The sequence below is a fragment of the Ursus arctos genome, unplaced genomic scaffold, assembly GCF_023065955.2.
Source record: "Ursus arctos isolate Adak ecotype North America unplaced genomic scaffold, UrsArc2.0 scaffold_9, whole genome shotgun sequence".
NCBI lineage: Eukaryota > Metazoa > Chordata > Mammalia > Carnivora > Ursidae > Ursus > Ursus arctos.
The window spans coordinates 37,283,942-37,305,926 of record NW_026623111.1 but is presented as its reverse complement, the minus strand read 5'-3'; the positions used below and the strand labels follow the sequence as shown (position 1 = coordinate 37,305,926).

Sequence of the window (21,985 nt, the reverse complement as noted above, 5' to 3'; positions counted from 1 at the left end):
ATGACAATAGTTTGATTGATTTCCAAAGGATAAATAAATGTGATCATTTTAATGGTTAAAATACAAATTGGGTGGTCAGTGGAGGGCTTATGGCTGTTTCGTATCACCTGGACGATCTCATGGTGTAGTCCTAGCTAGTTTCACTATTAGAACAATTTATAAGAGTGCTGAGAAGATAAAGACATTAGCCAGAAGCCTCCTGATAAATTCATGGTAAATGACAGATTAAGATGACAAGAACATAGCTCCACGTAGACTATGTTACCCTTTGTAACAGCCATTCACTTGGTGTTACTATTTCTACCTATGCATGCCCCGTGTTGAGCAGGTATAACCGATAATTCACGTAGGAAATTCCCATTTATCTAAGTACAAAAAGATAATTAGATTAAAAATGAGATAAAGTACAAAAAGCTAAATTAGATAAAAGCACTTTTTGGTAATACTATACAGTGCTAACTTATGTATGAGTATGCCACAATATAATTTTAGTGTAGAGTTAGTTTTCATGATATCCAAATGCTTTGAAAATTGACAACGCACGAGTAAAAAGGGATTCTGCTAAGCACACACAAAAATTAATCAGAAACTCATTCCAAAGTTTAATTTCAATGTTCGGTTTTTTTCACAATTCATCAAGCTGACAGTAAAAGTTGCTTCACTCCTCTTTTAAAGCTGAGCATTTTAACCGTTCCTCCCCAGTTACTCCACCAACCAGATAAAGAGAGCCTTTGAAGGCTGGGTTTCAGGCTGTTTGAGGCATTTGGAGTATTGCAAAAAATATACTGTGACAGAAAACATTTTTCGAGGTAGTTGTAATAAGACCTCCTCCCCCACTGGTCATCTGCCATACATTTCTTACAATGGGAGGGGGAGTCTATGCTCCCTCACACTTGAATCTGGTTGAGCAGGGGGGCTGTGAGCCCAGTAGAAGTGGTGCTATGTGACATCGAGGCTGGCTCTCCTGAGATCCCCTATCGGGACCCAGCTATCATGCTGTAAGGAACCCAGGACACATGGAGAGACCACAGGGAGGGTATTTCCGCTGACGATCCCATTATCAACTCCCAGAAATGTGAATGAGGATGCCTTCAAGGTGGCTCCGGCCCCAGCCACTCTCACTAAACCCACCTGAGAGACACTGAGTGAGAGCTGCCGAGCTGAGTCCAGTCAACCTCCAAAGCCATGAAAGGGACTGTTCGGGGTGATTTGTTACGCACTAGACAACTGAAAAGCATATGCTTCTGAAAAAGCCAGATATACTAGGGGCGCCTGGGTAGCGCAGTCGTTAAGCGTCTGCCTTCGGCTCAGGGCGTGATCCCGGCGTTTCGGGATCGAGTCCCACATCGGGCTTCTCTGCTGGGAGCCTGCTTCTTCCTCTCCCACTTCTCTGCTGTGTTCCCTCTCTCACTGGCTGTCTCTCTGTCACATAAATAAATAAAATCTTAAAAAAAAAAAAAAAAAGCCAGATATACTCAAATTCAAATACTGACTCAACCTCTTGCTAGTGAAATGATGTCAGCCAGGATCTTTAATTTCTCTAATTCTGTTTATCTTACAGATGTTTAATCTGGAATACTGTAGGTGCTCAGTAAATATGTTTTCCTACTTTCCTGCCTTCCCTCCCTCCTTTCCTTTCTTCCTTCTTTCCATCCATCTTTCCCCCCTTTGCTTGCTATAACTTTTCCTTCTTTTCCTTCCCATGTAAATTCAACTGAGTGCAGCTGCTTTTGTGGTAGACCAATTCAAACTGGAATATGTTAGTGCCAGGTGTGGATTTAATTGAACCTTTACTTAGAATGCAAGCAGACAGAATTCAGGATGCATTTTTTTTTTTTCCAGCGAAAACTGCTGAATCATTGCTTCTAAAATCGGCATAAAATATGCTCAGACCTTCCACAGACGGCATGTGTGATGCTATCAAGTGTCTTGGGGGAATGGGGTAAACACATTTTTAAAAAAGGAATGTTTCCATCAGTTCACAGTGAACGTTATCTGAATTCGTTCAGGCGAAGAATATCTTAAAAAGCTAGATAAAGGAAATGAAGGCGTGAGCAACATGTTATTTGTAGGAATGACATACATTATCTCCTTGGCAACTGCGGGTGGCATGCAATTTGGCAATCTATGTTGTGTCATCTCGGATGCCTGGAAGTCACTGTTTCCTATGGAAACAAAGGAAAGAACAACATGAGAGAAAAGTTCTGATTTTAGTATGCTGGAAAATTATTTTAAAACCAAGGGACCAGCAGGTTTCCATGGCATAACAAAAACTCAAAATGGCATTAAATTTTCATTTATTAATTCCACAATGCTTTAGAATATGGACTTGATCCAAATTTTCTTTGGCCCTAAGCTTTTTATTCATGCTTTATGGTCAAATGATGACTCAAGACATCTGTATAGAACTTTCAATATACTGGTGTTTAGTAAGCCTTTCTTAAACGTCAGCATCTCAGCTTATGCACGTTCATGCATCTGTTTATTCAACAAATCATTGTTGAGTTCACACTCCCACTTGTGCCAGGAATCGTGCTAGGTGTTGAGGCTGTGTGCACCCTTTGTCTTATGTCTTATAATCATCCTGGCATATTCATAGGATAGCATGGCATTTCCTTATTTGAAGTGAATCCATAATTTAGCAAGGTTCATTTGGCCCTGGTCTGAAGATCCCGTTATATTGGGAGTTAAGAAATAGCAGATGTGAGCCACGGGGCTACACAATTCTTGATGGGACACAGAACAGTTTTCATCATGGCTTTTCTTTGGTCGGTGACTTCAGTGAACTTTCTTAAATATAATGTCAGCTGGTTTTCATCGACAGCCAAACGAATGACTCTAAAATATTTCTAATAGTGACTGGTGCTCAATAGAATTTCATGTGTAGGTAATTTGAAGAAATTGAATGTCTTAAATGAGGGAACCTCAGATTGTGACACAGCTGGCTAGAGTCTAGAAGTTTCCACTATGATGAAATTCAAAGAGGTATCAACATTATAAAATACTCTAAAGGCAGCCTGAACGTTGCAGTGGGGCTGCTTGACCACAGCAGGCGAATGATATGGCTGGTAATGTGACATTAAAGTGTGGCCTCCGTGGTGCCAGGATCACCGGTGGGGTGCTGGGAATTCCCTCACAGTGGCCTGGCAGATAGGACTTGAGATTTACTGTGGAGAGAAACTTAGGTTCAGGGGTCGGTCATTTCCAAGGATGATCTTGCCTCCCATCGATCAGTGTAGTGTCGCCAAACCATTGCCTTGCTGCTTCTTCTACATCTATCTCCAGCCTCACCACAGCACAAGCTGGGACATTTATCCACATTTCTGAGGTGTATTAAAGAACGAGTGGGAGGCAGACTGCTACTGTCCACCAAAGAGTCTCACAAAAGAACCTTATAGGCTGACCTTCCAAATAGTGATTTTAAGTGGTTTTCTAGCTTGGAGGAGTAGAAACCATAGGCTTGATTTTATCATTTCAATATTAAAATTAATGACCAGATTTCACTTCCTGGTTTTTTTCCCCAATAGGGTCTTATTTTACTATGTCCTTTCTAAGAGCAGTATTTCAGCTTAGAATTTTCTTGGGTTTGTGGATATATTCATGGAAGATTTAAATAGCATTGCAGCTGTACAGAAAAGCTGTTCTAGTGTGTGCTTTGAAAATCAGCTTTTCAATAACTGATAGCTTTAGAACTATGATTGAGAGGAAAAATCCAGTCCTTGTTTAACAAGCTATTTCAGCCACTGGCTACATGTTCCAACTGGTTTGAAGGAGAGACTCACGTTTCCCATTGCTTTGCTCCTGTAAAGGCAGGTTGGTGCCTGGGAACCTCATGCTTTTCCCGTGTAGCAGCAGAGGGTGAGGGAAGGAGAAGGTTGATCCAGGACGCAGTGCTCCGCTGCTCAATCGCAATCATCCAGTCATACTTTTAAACAAGCCAATGTATAAAATAGGAGAGGAAAGGCGTTTAATTCTGGTTATCAGTTAATATTCCAGGATTGACTCATTAAACAGTTCATTAACTACTGTAGTAGCCCAGGAAGTATAATCTGGGTAGAATAAATGAATGTCATCTGGTTTCCAAGTGGGTTTAAATGCACTGCTTTTGGCTATATAGCTTTGCCAACTAGTTATCTCCTGAGACACATTGTGTGAGACTCATTTTTGCTGTTCCGAGTGTATAGGAGGGAATGATTTTGTTGTTGATTTATTTCAATACAGTTTGCTCATCATTTATTTATTATTCATTTGACTTGTTTTTATTGACTAGCTCTTCGTGCTTGGTACTGTGCTAGTTAGTGGGAAAGGGAAAACATAAGAACCCTGCAGCCCTAAGGAACCCACAGTTGGGAGAGGCACTCCCACAGTATGCTACATGCTAGGTTAGGAAAAAGCCTAGAATGCTGAGTGAAGATGTAACAGTTCAGATTAGCATCTCTGTGGTGGGGTATTCTGATGATGGTGGTGGATGTGTCACATTGAATTTCTCAGAGGAATCAATAGCTGAGTACTACCTTTGAAAACATAGAAGGGAGGTAAATGAGATGGAGGAAAGAAGGCAGTGAGGGGTATGTGCAAAGATCTGGAAGGAAGACAATACAGCTGATACTTGTAGAACTAAATGAAGACATCCTGCAAGAGTCCAGGTGTTTTAATCGGGTTTCCCCGAAAGCGGAGCTCTGCTGCAAGGATTTATGTGCAAGCATTTTATTTTTTGAGGTGATCCCAAGAAGCACTGTGAGGAAATTAAGATGGAAAGGAAGAAAATTCAATAAAGGATGATTAATAAGCAGATTTACCAGTCCGTACTCATCATCTAGAGATTCTCTCGGAGAAGGTGTGGAACACACCTCAGAATTGTCCCACTGGTTGACAAAGAAGTGGGATACTTATTTACCAACTCTTGTCTCTTGTTAATTAGGATTACTCAAGGGATATTAACTTGAACTTTTGGTCAAACTCTCTCCCCCCGATCAAAGTTCTGTAGACAGAGTACCCTCTAGTCAGAGAAAGGCAGTAAGCCACCATTTTGTCTGGAGTAATGTCCTGGGTAAACCAAATAAAAACAGACAAGGCACCAACAGCAAGGCACCCTAGGGTAACAAGGTAGTTATGAGGAGGGTTTGAGAATAATAGGGAAGATAAGACTGGACTGAGAGGCAGGGCCCAGATCACCAAAGTGTTATTATGGATGTATTTGTAAGGTGGGATGTATTTGTAAGGATAAATACGTTGAATTCATAAGATATGAATAAATTTGTATATAGATTTGACTTTGGACAAAAATGTAGTTTCTGTAAGAGTAAGAATTTTGGCTGTTTCTCGACTTTTGTATCACCAGAGCCAAGAACAGTGCCCGAAATATAAATAAACACTCAATAAATATGTGTTGAATAATGGGATGAATAAGTGAGTGGATGTATGAATGAACCAATTAAAATGTTAGTATGCTTCTAGTGTATCTGAGTGATACTCTCCTGGATATATGGCTCTTCAGGTTGGAGAAAAATTTGGGAAGTAGACATTGATTTTATAATATTGATATAGAGATGGTGATCCAAGGACAGGCTTATTTACCCAACAATGGAGAAAATGGAGATGTCTGAGAGTTGAACCCTCTGGAAAGATAGCATTTTAGAATTAGGCAGAGAAAGAGCATCCCACATCGGAGACTGAGAAAGGTAAGGGGAACATGACTAGACTGTGAAGTTTATGGGAAAAAAGAAGGAAGAAGTGACCAAAAGTTTTAGATGCTGCCGAGATAGTAGGTGAGACACAGATTTTAAAAAGTGCTGTTGGAATAATCCACAAAGAGTTTTAAGGGAAAGATAGGAGGGGATATAAAATAATAATGGGTTGAAGAGTAAGTGACAGGTGAAGAATCAGGAATAATAAATGTAGACAATTTTCCCCTGAACTGGCAGTGATAGAAAGAACGGTAGTTAGAAGGGGTCAAAAGCTTGAGGAATTGAGGGAGTTGATATTTTCATTTGCTTTCTTGTGATGTAAGAGAAATTTTAGTATGTGTTGGGAAAGTGTGAATTTTTTTTTAATTGCTAACATAATTAAGTAGAACAAAATCACAGGATTCCTGATTTTGTGTCTCTCTTCAAACATCCATCAGCCCAGAAGGAAACCTTTTAGACAGGAACCTTTGATTATCTCTTCCTGCAATTGACAGATCTGGGCAAGTTGGGTTTTAGCTAGTTCTTAGCATTGCTCCAAGGAACAGAGCTGATTATCTCCATCTAGAAATAGGAAATAAGATGAATTTTGAGCAGGGCACAGTGTTCCCATATATTTCCAACATTTTCTGAGGTGTACAGTATTCATTTAATTTCAGTTCTATTGAAAAAAATACAGTGAATATCTGAGGAGAGAAATAATGGAAACTTATGTTGTAGTATTTTACCTCATAGGGACTATCCACATTTTTACCTTAGAATATGAAATGATACAATATGATATTAATATTTAACAAGCACTGATTGCTTACTGTGCTCTCAGTAGTGTGTTAAGCACCTTATGGACTACCCCATCAGTCACTCTAAGTACTATTGTTATTATCCTCATTTTACCCAGGAGAAATCCGAAGCACAGAGAGGCTAAATAACTCCCCCCAAGGTCACAGAGCTAGTATTTAGCAGAATCCGAAACTTGAATCTACCTGATTTCAGAACCTTTGGTTCTGACTTTGGTTTTTAACTACTAATATCCTGCCAATAAGAACGATAATGAAAATAGATATTTGGTAGCTTTTGGTTTTAAGATTCATTTTATAGATGTTTGTAGAGGGCACAATTTTCTTGCTTCCTACCAGATATTTGGGCCATCTAGCTTCTGGCCTGCTTGGCTGAAGTGGTTATCTTGGTGATATACATTAATGTGCTGATGAGCCATTTACCATAAATTGCAACTCAGCTACTGGTTCAATTCATGCTAAATTTGCAATCTGCCTTTACTGAAGTGCAAAATTGTCTTTCTTGTCATAAAATGGTAGAACATGCAAAATAGTCTAATACTTTATTTTCTAGCTCAAGTAAGATTATCTAGGCTCAGAGAAAGTTTTAAAATTTTCACTTTGGATGAACAGCTGTTTCAGCCTGAGAGCCTTGTTAAATGTTGAATGGTTTTGATAATGCCCCATTGGAAACTATAGCTGATAGCATGGTACTTACTCTTCAGGACAAGTCAAATTATTTCCTGGAGAAAATCTAAATGGCTTCAGCAATTTGGGGGGTCGTCTGTTTGATAATGTAAGAGCTACCAAGTGGTGTCATGGTAGGCTGTCAATTTGTTCTGACTTAATGCGCTGTTTTACTGTAGATGGAGTAGATTTGTAATGCATTGTGTTAAAAGGATAATTCAACATATGCTTTATGACCAATTGACTGTGCTTCCATTCGTAAAGTCTAGGGAAAGGGATTGATTTTGGAAATACAAGAGCATACACAATAGGTGGCTTAATGAGACCTCTTCTACTACACACACATATGTACACACATTAACTTTATACATAATTTGGCACATGGATTGCTGAACTTCATTAACTTTAATTACTTGTAGATAATTACATGTTTGAAGAATCATTCTCAAGTTGGAAACTAGAGCTACTGCTTATGTTGATACCTTCTCTGGGTTACAATTAAAGTTGAAATTGCAGTGTCTTATGCACCAGGGGGAAAAATGATTCGGCTTTAGCATATCATATACTTGAATAGTAAATTTTTAAACATCTTTTGAAAGTGCTATATGCCAACTTAAGAGAAAGTTTGGGGAAGAAAGTTGGGGCACAGCTGCCCTCTTGCAGAAGATCATCATAAAAATATTTTCATTATATAGCAGATACAGATTTTGAGTGGTAATGTTGATTCATTTTAAAACCGTTCAAAATGTACAGGATAGCTGAGATACAACGTAATGTCTATAAACAGGTCATGACAACCAAGCACCAAAGGAGTAGGAAGAATATAAGGACGAACGGGAGAAAGAGGAATCTGTAAAAACTAAAACAATTTTCACACATACTGGAAAGGAAGGATTAATTAGAGAAAGATTTTTTGTGAGTCAAAGCATAATACAGTATTTAGCTTCTGATAGAAACCAAATAAATGTAAATAAAATCAATTCTGAAAAACCAAGCATTTGTAATTGTCGCTCACCTGGTTTGGGTTGTTGGGGACGTATTTCAGGTAAATCCTTTTCTGCTTTCCTTCAATCCCATTAACATATGCATTTGCTGTTGTAGGCAGCATCCCGAAGTGGTTAACAGTGTGGGTTTGGGATTCAAATCATGCTCCTGACCCATTTTAATTGTCTGACCTTGGGAGAAGTACCTAACTTTTCTAGGCTTTAGTGTCGTCACTGGAAAAACCAAGAATGTTAATACTAGCTCCCAGGTGGTTGCAGGAAATATGTGAGGTTATTTGTGAAAACCATTTAGTGTAGTGCTTGGTCCATAGTAAGTACTCAGTACATCGTACAGATGTTGGTGGGGATTCATGGTCTCTGTCTGGCAAGTGTTAGCATCAGACATTAATTATGTGAGAGTAGCCCTGAATGAAAAGCATTGCCTTAATTGCCCATTTCAAAACAATGAAAGAGGAGGAAAAGAAAAGGAAGATTTTAGAACATTCTCAGGGATCTCAAATTTAGCTGACAAGGAAGTTTCTCAGCCTTCCTTATCCTTATGCTACTGAGAGAAATCTTTAGAATTTGTCCCTACTACCATACGGCACTTCCTTCCTTTCCCCCCCAGTCCCTCCTTTACCTGGTTAAGCCTTACTCATCCCTAAAGTTTCACTCACTTTCTCAAAGAGGCTTTCTCAGCAATCAGACCAGGTAATGTACCCCCTAATTTCCTTAATTTTCCTTTATAGCATTTATTGGTTATTATAATTTTTTAAATAATTCCTGAGAGAAGTTGCCAACACTGTATTTTTTTTCACTTCTGTACTCCCAATGCTCAGCAAAGTAACTTGAAAAACTGGACACTCAATACATATATGTTGGACAAATTAATAATGGGGTGAATCAATGCCTTCAGTAAGTCCTTTATCGCTTATGAGCTTGATTGTGGGTCTTCTACTCACTTCCAACAAGAGATGAAGCATGGCACTTGAGCTCTTTTTCCTAAATAAATCTACTGAAGCTATTATAAATGTTTAGATTCAGTAGGCAAACATTGTCTAATATTGTAAAGAAACTCAGCCTGTTTTAGGTAAGGTTCTCGGCTCATCAAAGGCTTTCTTACACCGCGTAGCTATGATTTTACAAAGGGATGTGACTGATAATGCTTGAACTTTGAAATGTTTCCTTCCAGCAGATGTATACTGAGAATCTGGTCTTGATAAATTACTGCTTTTTGGATAGTTCTCCTGTTGCCTTTGCCGATGCAGATAAAATTATGACTCAGGCTACTCAGTATATCAGCCTCCTGTATGGTTGGCATGAACCTGAATCCTTCTGGGTGGGTATTTATCATAGCACAATTTTATTATAATCAAATCTTATCAAGTCTATAGTAAGAAAAAAAGCAGTGTCTAAATGTTTTCTAAGTTCAATTGTAATTTTCCGAATATTTTGAAGCTGAAGCAAATCATTTCCATAGGATGATGTGCATGCTTTAAAAAATAAATTCGTTTGGCCACCCACGTTAGGGATTTAAAAACTTGGTAAGATTTCTTTTGCAGTGTTTAATCAGATATCTACTTATATTAATGCCACTTTTAAGGATTAAAAAAAATCTTAATATAAAATGTGGAAAAGAAAAGTTATAAATTATATTATTAATGATATTTTCCCAATATTTAAACAAATAAGTGCCCTGAAATTTACAACACACGCACACACACACACACACACACACACACACACAGAAAGAGAGAGAAAGAAAGAGAGAGTCAGATAGTAGAGTCATAATAGGAAGAGAGGCAAAAATATTTAGGGAAAAGTATGGGGTTGTTAAGAAGGATCTGGAGCTAAGTCCAAACTAGAAAGATAAATAAAAGCCCCAGTTAACCAAATTCCTCTGATTTGAGTGAAGAGAAGATGAAAGGAGCTCAAAAAGTATCCCAGAGGAATCTTACATCCAAGCAATTTGTTCAGTTTAGGAAGAGAATGTAGATGCTCCCTGGAATGTATGAAAGTATTTTTATTCATCAAGAACAACTAAGAATATTACAAAGAGATCAATGCTTAATTCCTGTCAAAGGCATCTCCATTCTCTGTTTGTCTTGTATCTTAACTTTATCCAGGATTTGGGGTTATACTCCCTCAGTGGAGAAGAGAACAGACTAGAAACAAAGAAAAAATTCTGAAAAGAGAGAGAGCTGCAAGCTTGTTTAGGTTCTGTTAATTTTTTCTTATGAGATTAATTAATATTCAGTATTTTAAAAATCTTAAAATATATATGCCTTCAATTTATTGAAGTTAGTGTATTCAATTTTTATTGAAGTTAGAGAATTGTTTTAGTCGGCTCAGGCTGCCATAGCAAAAATGGCTTAAACAACAGAAATGTGTTTTCTCGTGGTTCTAAAGGCTAGAAAATCCAAGGTCAAGGTTCCAGCAGGGCTGGTTTCGGTGAGAGCTCTCTTTCTGGCTTGCAGATGGCTGCCTTCTTGTTGTATCCTCTTTGGACACAGAGAAAGAGCTCGTGGTGTTTCTTCTTCTTTTATAAAGTTACTGGTTTTAGCTGATCAGGGCTCCATCATTATGACCTAATTTAGCCTTAATCACTTCCTTAAAGATCCTATCTCCAATACAATCACACGGTGCATGGTTAGGACTTTAACATATGAATCTGGAGCGCGACACAGTGCAGTTTTTAGTAATGACTAAAACCTCTTAATCTTTTGATTATTTTACCTTCTTTGACTTTTGTTGCCTTCTACTATCCCAAGTCTAGTGTTCTCACTGCCCCATTTCCTGCATCCAATTTAAATGTGGAAGAAAGTCCTTTTGACTTCCGTAATTGAAATAAGAGAGAAAAGTGATACTATAGTGCAAGAACAATATATCGACAGATTCAATTCTTTTTAATATTCCGTTATATTTAGAAAGTGGGCCAGCCAAAGTAGGTTGCCAAAGTTCTCATTTTGAGCCAATGTTCTGCGTATGTCTTTTCATGGTATAATGTGGTGTGACTATCCTCCTCGAAGCTGGATTACATCACTTCCTCCAGTCTTTGCTGTTTCCCTGATGACTAGTTTCTAGACTTTACTAACAGTTGGAAAGTTCCAGAAAGAGACCAGTGATCTGATGTAATATATGAGATTCCTTTTTTTATATAACCTACATCATTTTTGGACATCGAAATACTCATGGCTACAGTTTTTCCTACATGGAGCATGACACATGGTTGTGGCAGCTAATTAGTTAAAAGCATGTTAGCTGAGTGCCAGTTGCAGAAGAACCACTCAGCAAAAGTTAACCATTGTTGCTGTTGTTGCTATTTTTTTCCTAGAAGAGCTTTTTATATTTGTCTTACATCACAAGTTATAGGATTTACTATAGTGTTAATTCTTCCATTTACTGTGTTAAATATGCATTTTAATTTTGTATCGCATTTTGTATTTCCTCATATTTATTTCTCATTTCAGCCAACAACATCCTTTTCATGGATGACTTCCTCCTACACCACAGACTGTCCCTTGCTTCAGTGTTCCTCCACCTTTCTGATTGTTAGAAATGGCGGTCATATTTTTGTAGAAATCCAGAAAATATCTTCTAAAAGTTTATTTACCATAGTGGTATTTATTTATGAGTGACATACCTTTTTCTTCTGGGGACAGGATCTCATTATCTACCTTCTGCTGGATTATTTCTATATAATGTTTGTTTGATGCCTACTATGTGCTGGACGTTATAAGTACTTTACATGCATTATTTTATTTATTCATTATGAGGAAGGTACCATTATTACTCTTATTTTGGCAAGAATTTTGAGGTTTCAAGAGGTTAAATAACTTGCCAGGTATCTCACAGTTAGTAAAAGGCAAATTCAATATTTGTGTCCAGGTCTGTCTGATTTGGGAGCACATAATCCTAATTATTTAGCCAGTGTTTCCCAATTTCTGACCTCTGATCATTAGCAATATCATATCTAATAAATAAGGCTTCCTGCAAATAGGCCTGAGACTGAGTTTTTAATAGCTCCCTGGTTATTCTTTTTTTTTTTTTTTTTAAGATTTATTGATTTATTTGAGAGAGAGCAAGAGAGCATGCACACATGTGAGCAGGAGAGGGGCAGAGGAAGAGGGAGAGGAAGAGAATCTCAAGCAATCTCCCTGCTGAGCATGGAGCCCATCGTGGGGCTCCATCTCAAGACCCTGAGATCATGACCTGAGCCAAAACCAAGAGTCGGATGCTTAACCAACTGAGCCCCCCAGGCACCCCCCCCAGGTTAATCTTATAAACACTTAGAATGACTATAATGCTGCTTTTCATTAATAAGCAAGACAAGATTCATCCAGGTTAACGTTTGCATTTGGATAAAATGAGTGAAGTGTCCTTTGCCCTCTACCCTCTCCAGGGTTATGTTGGGAGCATCGGTGAATGCAGCTCCCAGAGCAACTGCAGGTAGCATTCTGGTCAAGTCCACTTGATCAAACTGAGAGCTTCTGCTCTGACTAGTGAAAGCTCCGACAAAGAGATTTCCTCTGCTAGAGCCATATATTTAACATACAAAGCATTGGCAAATAAAAAGAGGCACAAGCAATCACTGTGAAATAAAATTAACCACCACACTGCATGTCTTCAAGAAATCCTAATATTTTAAACTTTCAGCTTCTAAACCTGTAAAGACAAAATGAATAAATTCTGTAAGGTCTTGTTCTCTGGTAATTTCAAATTGAAGACATAAATTTTTTTATCCCAGTGCCTGATATTGAAAGTAGTATTTTCATAGCTTATGGAAATACAAACACTGAATTAAATGGTAACATTGGGAGAAAATGAAATACAATAAATAGAGAACTTAGCATTTTCATTTCTACATTTTGTTGTTCAATGTATGATTGAGTCCCCTGGTAACTATTTATGAAATATTTAGCATATTTATTTGGAGGAGATGTTATTCATTTCTATGTGGTAGCATTTTCTAAAAACACTACTGAGAGTCCTCAGTAAATCATTACCTGGGAGTGTAGTTTCAGCTGCTCTACTGTACTTGTTTGTTTCCTTATTAAATAAGATGTGTGGCTAGCCCCTGAGGTCCTGTCAGAATGGCTTGGAATAACTGTCTTTACATTATTGGATTTTTAAAATATTTGACTCATTGATATTCTAGAAGATAAACCCGTTCATTATTAGCCTTGTTTGTTTTTAATTTGGAAGGGTTAAATTACATTTTATTAAACTTCATTAGCTTCTCAAGAAAGCAATGTGAACGTAGCGTGTATTCTGCAAAGCTCGTCTTAGTCACTTTATCTCATTGCTGCTGGAGTAATAAGTGGAGATGAATTTCTTTTTACAGTTGATAATACTTCTTTGGAAATTGTGTCAGATCACAGTCGTGATTGACGAATTGCTTGGATGTGCTCCTGTTTGCCCGTTGCTGCTTTAATTTGTTGGGAATGTTTGAGTTTGCCACCTCGCATCTTTATCCCACCAGTTTCCTTGCTTTGGGCTATTATGACTAATGACAAAATGATTTCTAACTAAGTCATTTTTTAAAATTCAAATGAAGCTTAGGTGCTTTTCTTGTTTGTAACCACTGCGTGTCTGCTGAGTACTGATGATGCCACTCAAGTTTCAACATTGCATCACTCTGACACAAAATTCCAAATTTCCAAAATTCGAGGCTATGTGTATAGTATTCCTAGTGAATCTTGTGCGAGGTATGTCAGCAGGTTTTTCAATCTTTTTGTGGTTTGTCACAATGGAAACTGACAACTACTTTTTACATAGTAGTCCTTGAGATATCAGTACAAAATATCTTGAATATATTATTTGGCTGCTTGGCAGAAAGCAAAGATTAAGCCCCGAATCAGTCTAATTCTGCTTTCCTTTATGTGGGTTCTGATATACAGAGTATTGAGACTCGTAAGGCATTCTTAGTCAGACTTGGGATTGCATCAAGGTAACATACACCTTAGGCACTATCTGCAATATTCTAGAAATCTGCCCTGTCAACAAAGGAATGGTAATCTGGAGGCCAGATAGAACATTTTTAACACTTTCTCTTCGTTTTTTTATTTTGAAAAAATATCTTGATTCCATAATATATCCATTTCAATGAAATGTATTAAAAAAAGGAAGTGGGTGTCTGCTGTGTGCATTCTCCTACAGTGATTAATAAGATAGTCTTTATACTCTAGAAGCTTCCTCATAGCTTTAAGCCAAGAATGAAAGGATTTGATTTTTGTTTTGGAGTGGTAATCCTAGTAGCAAAGTTCATGCCACTCCCTCCATTTTCATGAAGTCTCTTGTTTATTTGATTTTTTTTTTTCCCCAATCACCTTAGATGGAGCCTATCTCTTTGGCTTGGGATCACTTTCTTTCTCCAGGTGTATTCTTCAAGTCTATGCTTAATTTCCTTGATATTTATAACTTGTCTAATAGTAGATGTTGTGAGAATATAATAATATATGCAGGCAGAATATAATTTTCAAACCATCAAAAGAGCATTCATACAAATATGAAATGGACATTTGTCAAAATTTTATCCAACTCATTAATTAATGAGGAAACCACATAAATGGTAAAACTGATTCAAAATCTTTTTAATGGTTATAAGTAGCCATTTAAAGAAATGGAGCACTACAATAAATACTAGGTTAGATGTAGAAGTGATTGATATCCTACAGGGCAACAAAACCATAACGTACATTTGGTGGTCTTTTCTACTGTACAGGAATCTACAAGTTAGCACATAACTTCACAGTGTTTGCCCTCAAATCCAATATTAAATAGCAAAATCAAACTCAAGCTTAATAATCCTTGGGTGGACTCGTTAAACATGCTCCTCCATGACTTTGAAAGAACATGCTGTACTCTTTTCTGATTTCCAAGTCTTTAATCAGTTTCGAACAATGTACTGGACTATTACAAATACTTAACTGACTCAAATAGATAGGTGTAGTTTATTAAGTTCTTTAATGTCTCCTCCACATTTGTTTATCAAGACGCTATAAAAAATGGCAAAACACTCTGTAAGTTACTCACTGCATGACTTCAAGCCAGTCATAACCTCTCTGTTCTTACTTTCCTCTACACCTAAAATGAGGAACTGAAATTTTAGAATTTCTCCCAGCTTTAAAATACTGTTATTCTTTAAGAATGGGATTTAAAGGGCAAAATATCTAGGTCCTTTAGCTAATATGTGGAGTTAGGCAACAGGGCCCCCTAATGGTCTTTGATGAATTCTGGGCAGGTCAGCCTTCTACTTCTCCCAGAATGTTTGAGAACTTCCCCTTCACAAGAAGTTTGGCAATACTTCTGTTAGGACCCTTAATTTAATTGGATCACTATATATGTTATTTAGTGCCATAATAATACTACTCAACAAACACATACAAAATTTCAGTGGCATACAATGAACATTTACTTTTGCTTTCAAGTCTATGATTTAACTGGGACTTTCTGCTGATCTTGATTAGGCTTGGCTGGGCAGTTCATCCTCTCTTAGCTGGGACGAATTCATGTGTCTAGTGATCAGCTAGCTGTTGGGTAACCTAGGATAGCCTCACTAGGGTGACAGACTCTTCTCCGAAGGATCTTTTTAGCAGTTTAGTCCTAGCTTGTTTCAGTGGTGTTGATGGCAATGTTTTGAGAGACAGTGGAAGCACGCAAGAGCTCCTAAGGCTAAGACAAAAATGACACACCCATCACTTCCACCGCATACTGTTGGCCAGAGAAAGTTACAAGGAAGCCTTGGGGAAATAAACTCCATCTCTTAATGGGGGAGGAATGGGACATTCATATCACAAGTGGCCATGAATATGGAAAAGGAGGAAAATTTGTTGCAATTTTTGTATTTAATCAACGATATAGAACATGATTCACATTTGGGATTTTGGGAAGTTGCAGAAAGTTGTGGACCTAGAGGGAAAGAAGACAGAATCCTGTAAATGTTCTTGTGCTTTCTTCTGGGGCCCTCCTAAATCACTTAGAGTTAATTTCATCCTTTCAGGTAGGTCTTACTTTAATAATTCATTCAGCAGGACTAGAGCTGCGTTTAGGGCTAATTATTCCATATTACTGAAGCAAGGTCTTTCAAAGTACTCTACCAAACGCTACATGAATGGTGAGATTTTACAGTATGGCTGGTGAGAACATGCATTATCCGTGGTTTTGAGTGTTTCAGGTACTGTTTCTTCTAATCCTTTTAAGGGGTTCTTTTTGTAGCCTTGGGTAGTACTTCATACTCATAAACTGATATGTGCTTAGCAAAACAATCAATGGGGACTTTTTCAGATTTTTGAAGTTCTGTCTCTCTCTCTCACTTTTTTTTTTTTTTTTTTAGCATATACTTCTCTGTTACTTTTTCCATGAATGCTAGCCACCTTGACTTCCCCCAGATTCTCTGTTCATGTCCTCAATTCAGGGAATCTGTTCTATTTCTCCTGGATTCTCCTTTCCTCTTCTACAGCATGGAAACTTTGTTTCTTCTCTTTTAAGGATTATGGTTCTATGTTGTCTAATGCTCAGTGTCTTCAAAAAACACTTGGTTCACATATTTTGTCCAGGTTTTTTTTTTTCTTGTCATTTCATACAGGAGAGTAAATTCAGTCCCTTTTACTCCATTTTCACCAGAAGTGGAAGCCTCTAATTCTTAGAATTAATTTTGGGAAAAATATGGATTTCTAAAGATTATGAGCAACCTAACTTCTGGTGGAAGAAGGCAGTATGCAAATATCAGATTATATTTGAAAACACATGTTTCTTTCCTGCTTGTTTAATTGGTCTGCTATTCCTTTCTTCCCTTCTTTTCTTAGTATAGTCAGCATTTTGCTATGGTTTGACTTTCACTATATTTTACTTTTTGTTATATTTTTGATGGTATCATGTGTGTGGGTAAGCATCTTGTCAAGGATTGTGTAAGCTCTTTAAATGTGGATAGAACTTATTCTTCCTTATATTCTTCACTGTGTGTATGACATTTCAAAATTAATGTTAATCAGTTGACTATTATTCCATTCTGTAAAAAGAGACTCAAAATCTGAGGATTAATTGACATTTAAAATGTGCTTTGTAGAGGAAAAGTGCAGGGTAAATAATAGTATCTTTAGCTTTTATGTTGACGTCGACTTCAGTTTCAATTGTCTCCCCAAAAATTAGGAGCCATATGTTAGATTACTCTTTCTTATGAGTTCAACTGAACCTGCTTTGAAGAATACTCCAGACTGACATGCAGAATACTTTCCAAACCTCTCACATCTTACTTTGGCTTTATATTTTGTGAAGCTTTTATTCTTTCTCTATTTAGCAAATTTGAAGCAAATATATTAGATATGGATTAAACACTTTCAACCTGCTTGATGGGTGTAGTTTTGAAAAAGGATTATATTTGTAGAATAAACTTTTCTCTGTAAAATGAGCTGTCTGTTAATGGTATATGATTTCATCTGTGATATTCCTGTAGGCTGGCTCCTTCTAATCACCCACTTGTGAGCTGGTCTTCTTCCTCTCCTTCTTCCTCTTCTCACTTACCATGTATTTCATAAAATGGTAAGAGGAGAGGGTATAGATGGCAATTATAATATACCCTTAATGTAGCTTACAATAAACATAATTAAGGAAGACATGTTTTTACAAAAAAAATCATGGTATATTCTAGAGACAGACATGACTATTTCGGCAATCATTTGAGCATTGTTTTCCTTCATTAGCATGGACAGTCTATAGTTGGCTATCCAGTTATTTATCGTGCCTGTCAGAATATAAGGAGAATTAATTTTAATCTTTATCATGCATCTGTATTCAAGTATAGTCTTTTTCTACACATAAAATAATTTAATGGAAAATAGTGAGTTCCATTTTGATTTAAACACCCTTTCTTGGTAAATAGTTTGAATTCAGAAGTTATGCAATGGTATGGTGATGCTGTTTATATGTCTAATACAACATTCATTTAAAATTAATGCTCCTTTGTCTTTTTATTATTGTGGTGAAAACATAAAATGAATTAGGATTTACAGATTTTATAATAATGTGTATGATTGCCTATGTAAGATTATGAAAATAAATTTCAGGGATTTGGAAATTTAAGCTTTTGGAGTTTCCTTTTCTTAAGAAATGTCATGCATATATGGATAGTCATTATTGTTATTCTGTGCACAAGAGTAAGTACAGATCTTTCTGTTTATAAAACAAGCATACGTAACACTCACTGAAGGGTATACATCCTAACACAGAATATCATTTACAGTAAAACGGAACAAAGAAGTTTTACAGCTATCATCATGAACTCCTAAAACAAAATCAATCATAAGTCTAGTTTATAGTCCTAAAAACCAAATCTTTCTATAGATTTAAATTCTGATTACTTATATTAGTGGACAATATTTTGAAATAGATTTTTGATTCAGAGTTTCAAAGACATTCTTTTGATTCAGAGTTTCAAAGACATTCAGGTATTTTTAAGTTTTTACGTCAAGCTGAGTGACTATAGCATATTGATAACAGCTTGTTTTATAGAAACAATGAACTTTACTTATATGATCCCTTTAAATTTTGTGTAAATCTACATAAAATGACATAATCAATGTAATTTTTAATATACCTTTTTAGAACACAAATGCCAATCTGAACATGAGAAAAAGAACAAATGCCTCGGTTCACTCTGAATCTGATGCTGGCAACAGAACTGAGGTGGGAAACCATTCGAGCAAATCTTCCGCAGTTATTCAAGGATGTTCTGAAGTCACATCGAAGTCTTACTTAGCTTCCAGTCCAAACCCATTCAGCCATGCAAATGCAGCGGAAACAATATCTGCCGCGAGAGCACCTCTAGCTGCTCCTCCTTCTACTCCTAGTAGACCTGGGTATGTGTCCCAACAGGCTTCCGTTGCATCTGCTTCTACCCGCCGTGTGTTTGGATCAAGACTGGAGCGAATTAAGACCACCGTTAATACCGTAGGGGCTTCTGGGAAGTCGTCAGCCGCTACTCCTCCCTCTGTCCCACCACCGTCTGGATCTGGCACAAGCAAAATAGACAAATATGCCCGCATTCTCTTTCCAGTAACATTCGGGGCATTTAACATGGTCTATTGGGTTGTTTATTTATCTAAGGACACGATGGAGAAATCGGAAAGTCTAATGTAATTTTGTTGCTAGAATAGTTTCCTAAAATATGATGAACTTAATGCAGAATGCCTTTTTAAATGTTTTTAAAGATAAACCATTGTTCTTTATTAAAATAAAAAGTCTATGTAATTTTTACATTTAAAAAATTCAAGCCAGTTATTGGGAGAGTTAATTCATTCCTCAGTGAAGAGTGAGCCATCTTTCATTGCAGAAAAATGATTTGAATAGAATCAATTCAGCATTCAAATTAGATGAATTGCAGACCATCCTGGAAAGTTGGGACAAGAGAAATAGGGCTATTAGAGATATGTGGTACCTATTTATGCATTGAAATTCGAAAACAGACTATGACATTTTTTAATATACACTATGAATATCAACCAACCACCCTAAATTTCCCAGTGGCACTGCCCTTAATCAGAATTATTTATCAGATATCCTATGAGGTGACCTTTGGAGATCCTTCTAGTATCTGCAAGAAAAGGACTTTATCCTTGTTAAATGAAACATTTTTGAAAGGAAATGGAACAAAACAAATACTGACCAATGAGTGAACCCTCTGCTGCATCAAAAACAAAAACAGAGATCAGGGGAGATGTGTCCCCTGTCTTATGTTGGCCAAACAGGACTTAACACTTGACTTGAAAATCTGTGCTTTGAGCCAAAGTTTAACTCATTGTATGAATTATTTTTGACAGTAGTTCATTCAGTTATGTATTCTTTAACATATACTTATTCAGAGCCTCCTGCATTCCAGGCACTATGCTAGACACTGTCTCTCTAGGAAAGCTCTTTCACCTTTACCTACGATATTACTTGAATAGTAGAACAGTCAGTGCATGCTACCGAACCTTAAACTAGCAGAGGACGTTGCATTCTTTAACAGGAGAAATCTATTTAGAGTCTGAGAGCATCTTGAAATTATTTGTTTCTCCTACATTATAGAGGGTAACACATTAGCACAGCTTCAGCAACTGACTTCAAAATATAGTGGAAATGTGTACAGATTGTTCTCTAAATAAGAAGCACTGTGTACCTAAGGGTAGAAATCTGGGCACTATAAGATCGTATAAATTATCTGTCTCGAATTTGATCAGAATAGTGGGATAGAATTTGATCAGAACCATAGAATCATCAGAATTAGGAATTCAACACAAGACCTTTTAGATACTTTTTCCAGCACAGATCTCTATGGCTGGTGAAATGCTAATCTTCTGGAGAGTTTTTGTGTTGGTAGTTTCGTATTTCTGGGAAGTTTAGTGTTTCAGGGGAAGGCAGTTTTTGTACAGTTTCATAACAAAGGTGAGTATTTTAAAATGAAAAGAGCAGCAAAGGAATGGAGTAAGGAAGAAAAATCATAGCCAAGGGGTAGGATTCTGCTGACTCTGGTAAGCAATTTATCAGGATTTTCATGTACTAACTTTTCTTTTTCATTACATAGGCTTAACAACTTAATTGAAAATCTTGTAGCTGTCTTATGAGGCTAAATCTAGGTCTGTTTTTTTGTTGTGTTGCTTCCAGATTTTTCTTCTATATTTCTTTCTTTCTGGTCTGGGTTGTGTGAATGAATGTGTTCTGGATGTTTGGGGGAACATTTTGATAAAAATGGCCACCTTACAAGCAGAATGTCTCATTTTTTAGAAAAGAAATGATTTTAATTAATTGCCATTAGTTTTTCAGCTATTGCATTGCCTTGGAATGGTTGTATATGAGAACTGTGAAATGTACAAATGCCAAATATTAGTTGTGAGTCATATCTGAGAATTCCTCTTTGGCTATCACTTTGGGTATGTCCTAGAATCACTAACAATTTTAAGGCTGAAAGATGCTTTAGAAATCATCCAATCCAAGTCCTCACTTATAAATTGATGCCAGTAATATGAGGCCAAATAAAATTTGTATATATGTATATATTTAATAAAGAGTACTTGTACAAAAAAGCTTATCATAAATTATTTTACGACTATAAGTAGATATCTAGCCTTAAAGGCAGTGCTTGAAATTATTGTTGGAAGCTCTGATTATCTATTATTCCAATGAAATGACCTTATTTCTTTAGTGGGGAACATACTTCTTGCTTATCCATTGGCCTATTCTTCAGAAATATCTTATTGGCTTTCTTTTTTTTTTAAAGAAATTTTTCTCCTATAAATTTTATAAATTTTAAAGGGGTAAAAATTAATGATATTAGATTTGCAGTCCAGAGATCCAGGTGAACCCATAGTTTTCTTCTTTGTATATGAAGAAGATTTTAAAATAAATCAGGTGGCCAAATAAAGAGAAAGGGCAAAATTAACTAAGGATTCTTAATTGTTAATGTGAAGAATAAATTGACCAGACAGTTTAATCATTAGTATAAAAAGGAATTATTTCATCTGCACATAATAATAATAATAATAATAATAATAATAATAATAATAATAATGCATAGTTTATTTTCTCTAACTGAATTTCATCAAATCAAGTCATGGCTACATTTTTTATTTTGGTCATCATTCCTATCTTACCACTAACTCAGAGCTATGTTAAACAAAGCACTTTTGTGAAGAACCAGTCACTTTTTACCATTAGCAAATTCTACAACAGTCATTAGGAGAGCTCAAAGTCTTGCCAATTTGTGAAGAAGAATTCTGGCTGAGAATGGTAACTCTGTATGTCTTATCTTTTAAAGATGAAATTCAGAACTGTCTTATTCAGTACCAGCATTTATATTGTAGCTTTCACCTCCAAGTTGGAC

At 36.7% G+C, this 21,985-nt stretch overlaps 1 protein-coding gene across 3 annotated transcripts in view; it reads left to right on the top strand.

The window, feature by feature from the left end:
* The window catches only part of GABRA4 (gamma-aminobutyric acid type A receptor subunit alpha4), a 60,601-nt gene extending 41,335 nt beyond the window's left edge, over nucleotides 1-19,266 (top strand). For all 3 annotated transcript variants that reach the window (XM_044387647.3, XM_044387646.3, XM_026508831.4), the window contains one exon: nucleotides 18,733-19,266. In XM_044387647.3, coding sequence (XP_044243582.1) covers nucleotides 18,733-19,266 — 534 coding nt within the window. The remainder of the gene's footprint in view (nucleotides 1-18,732) is intronic.
* Nucleotides 19,267-21,985: the final 2,719 nt, after the last annotated feature.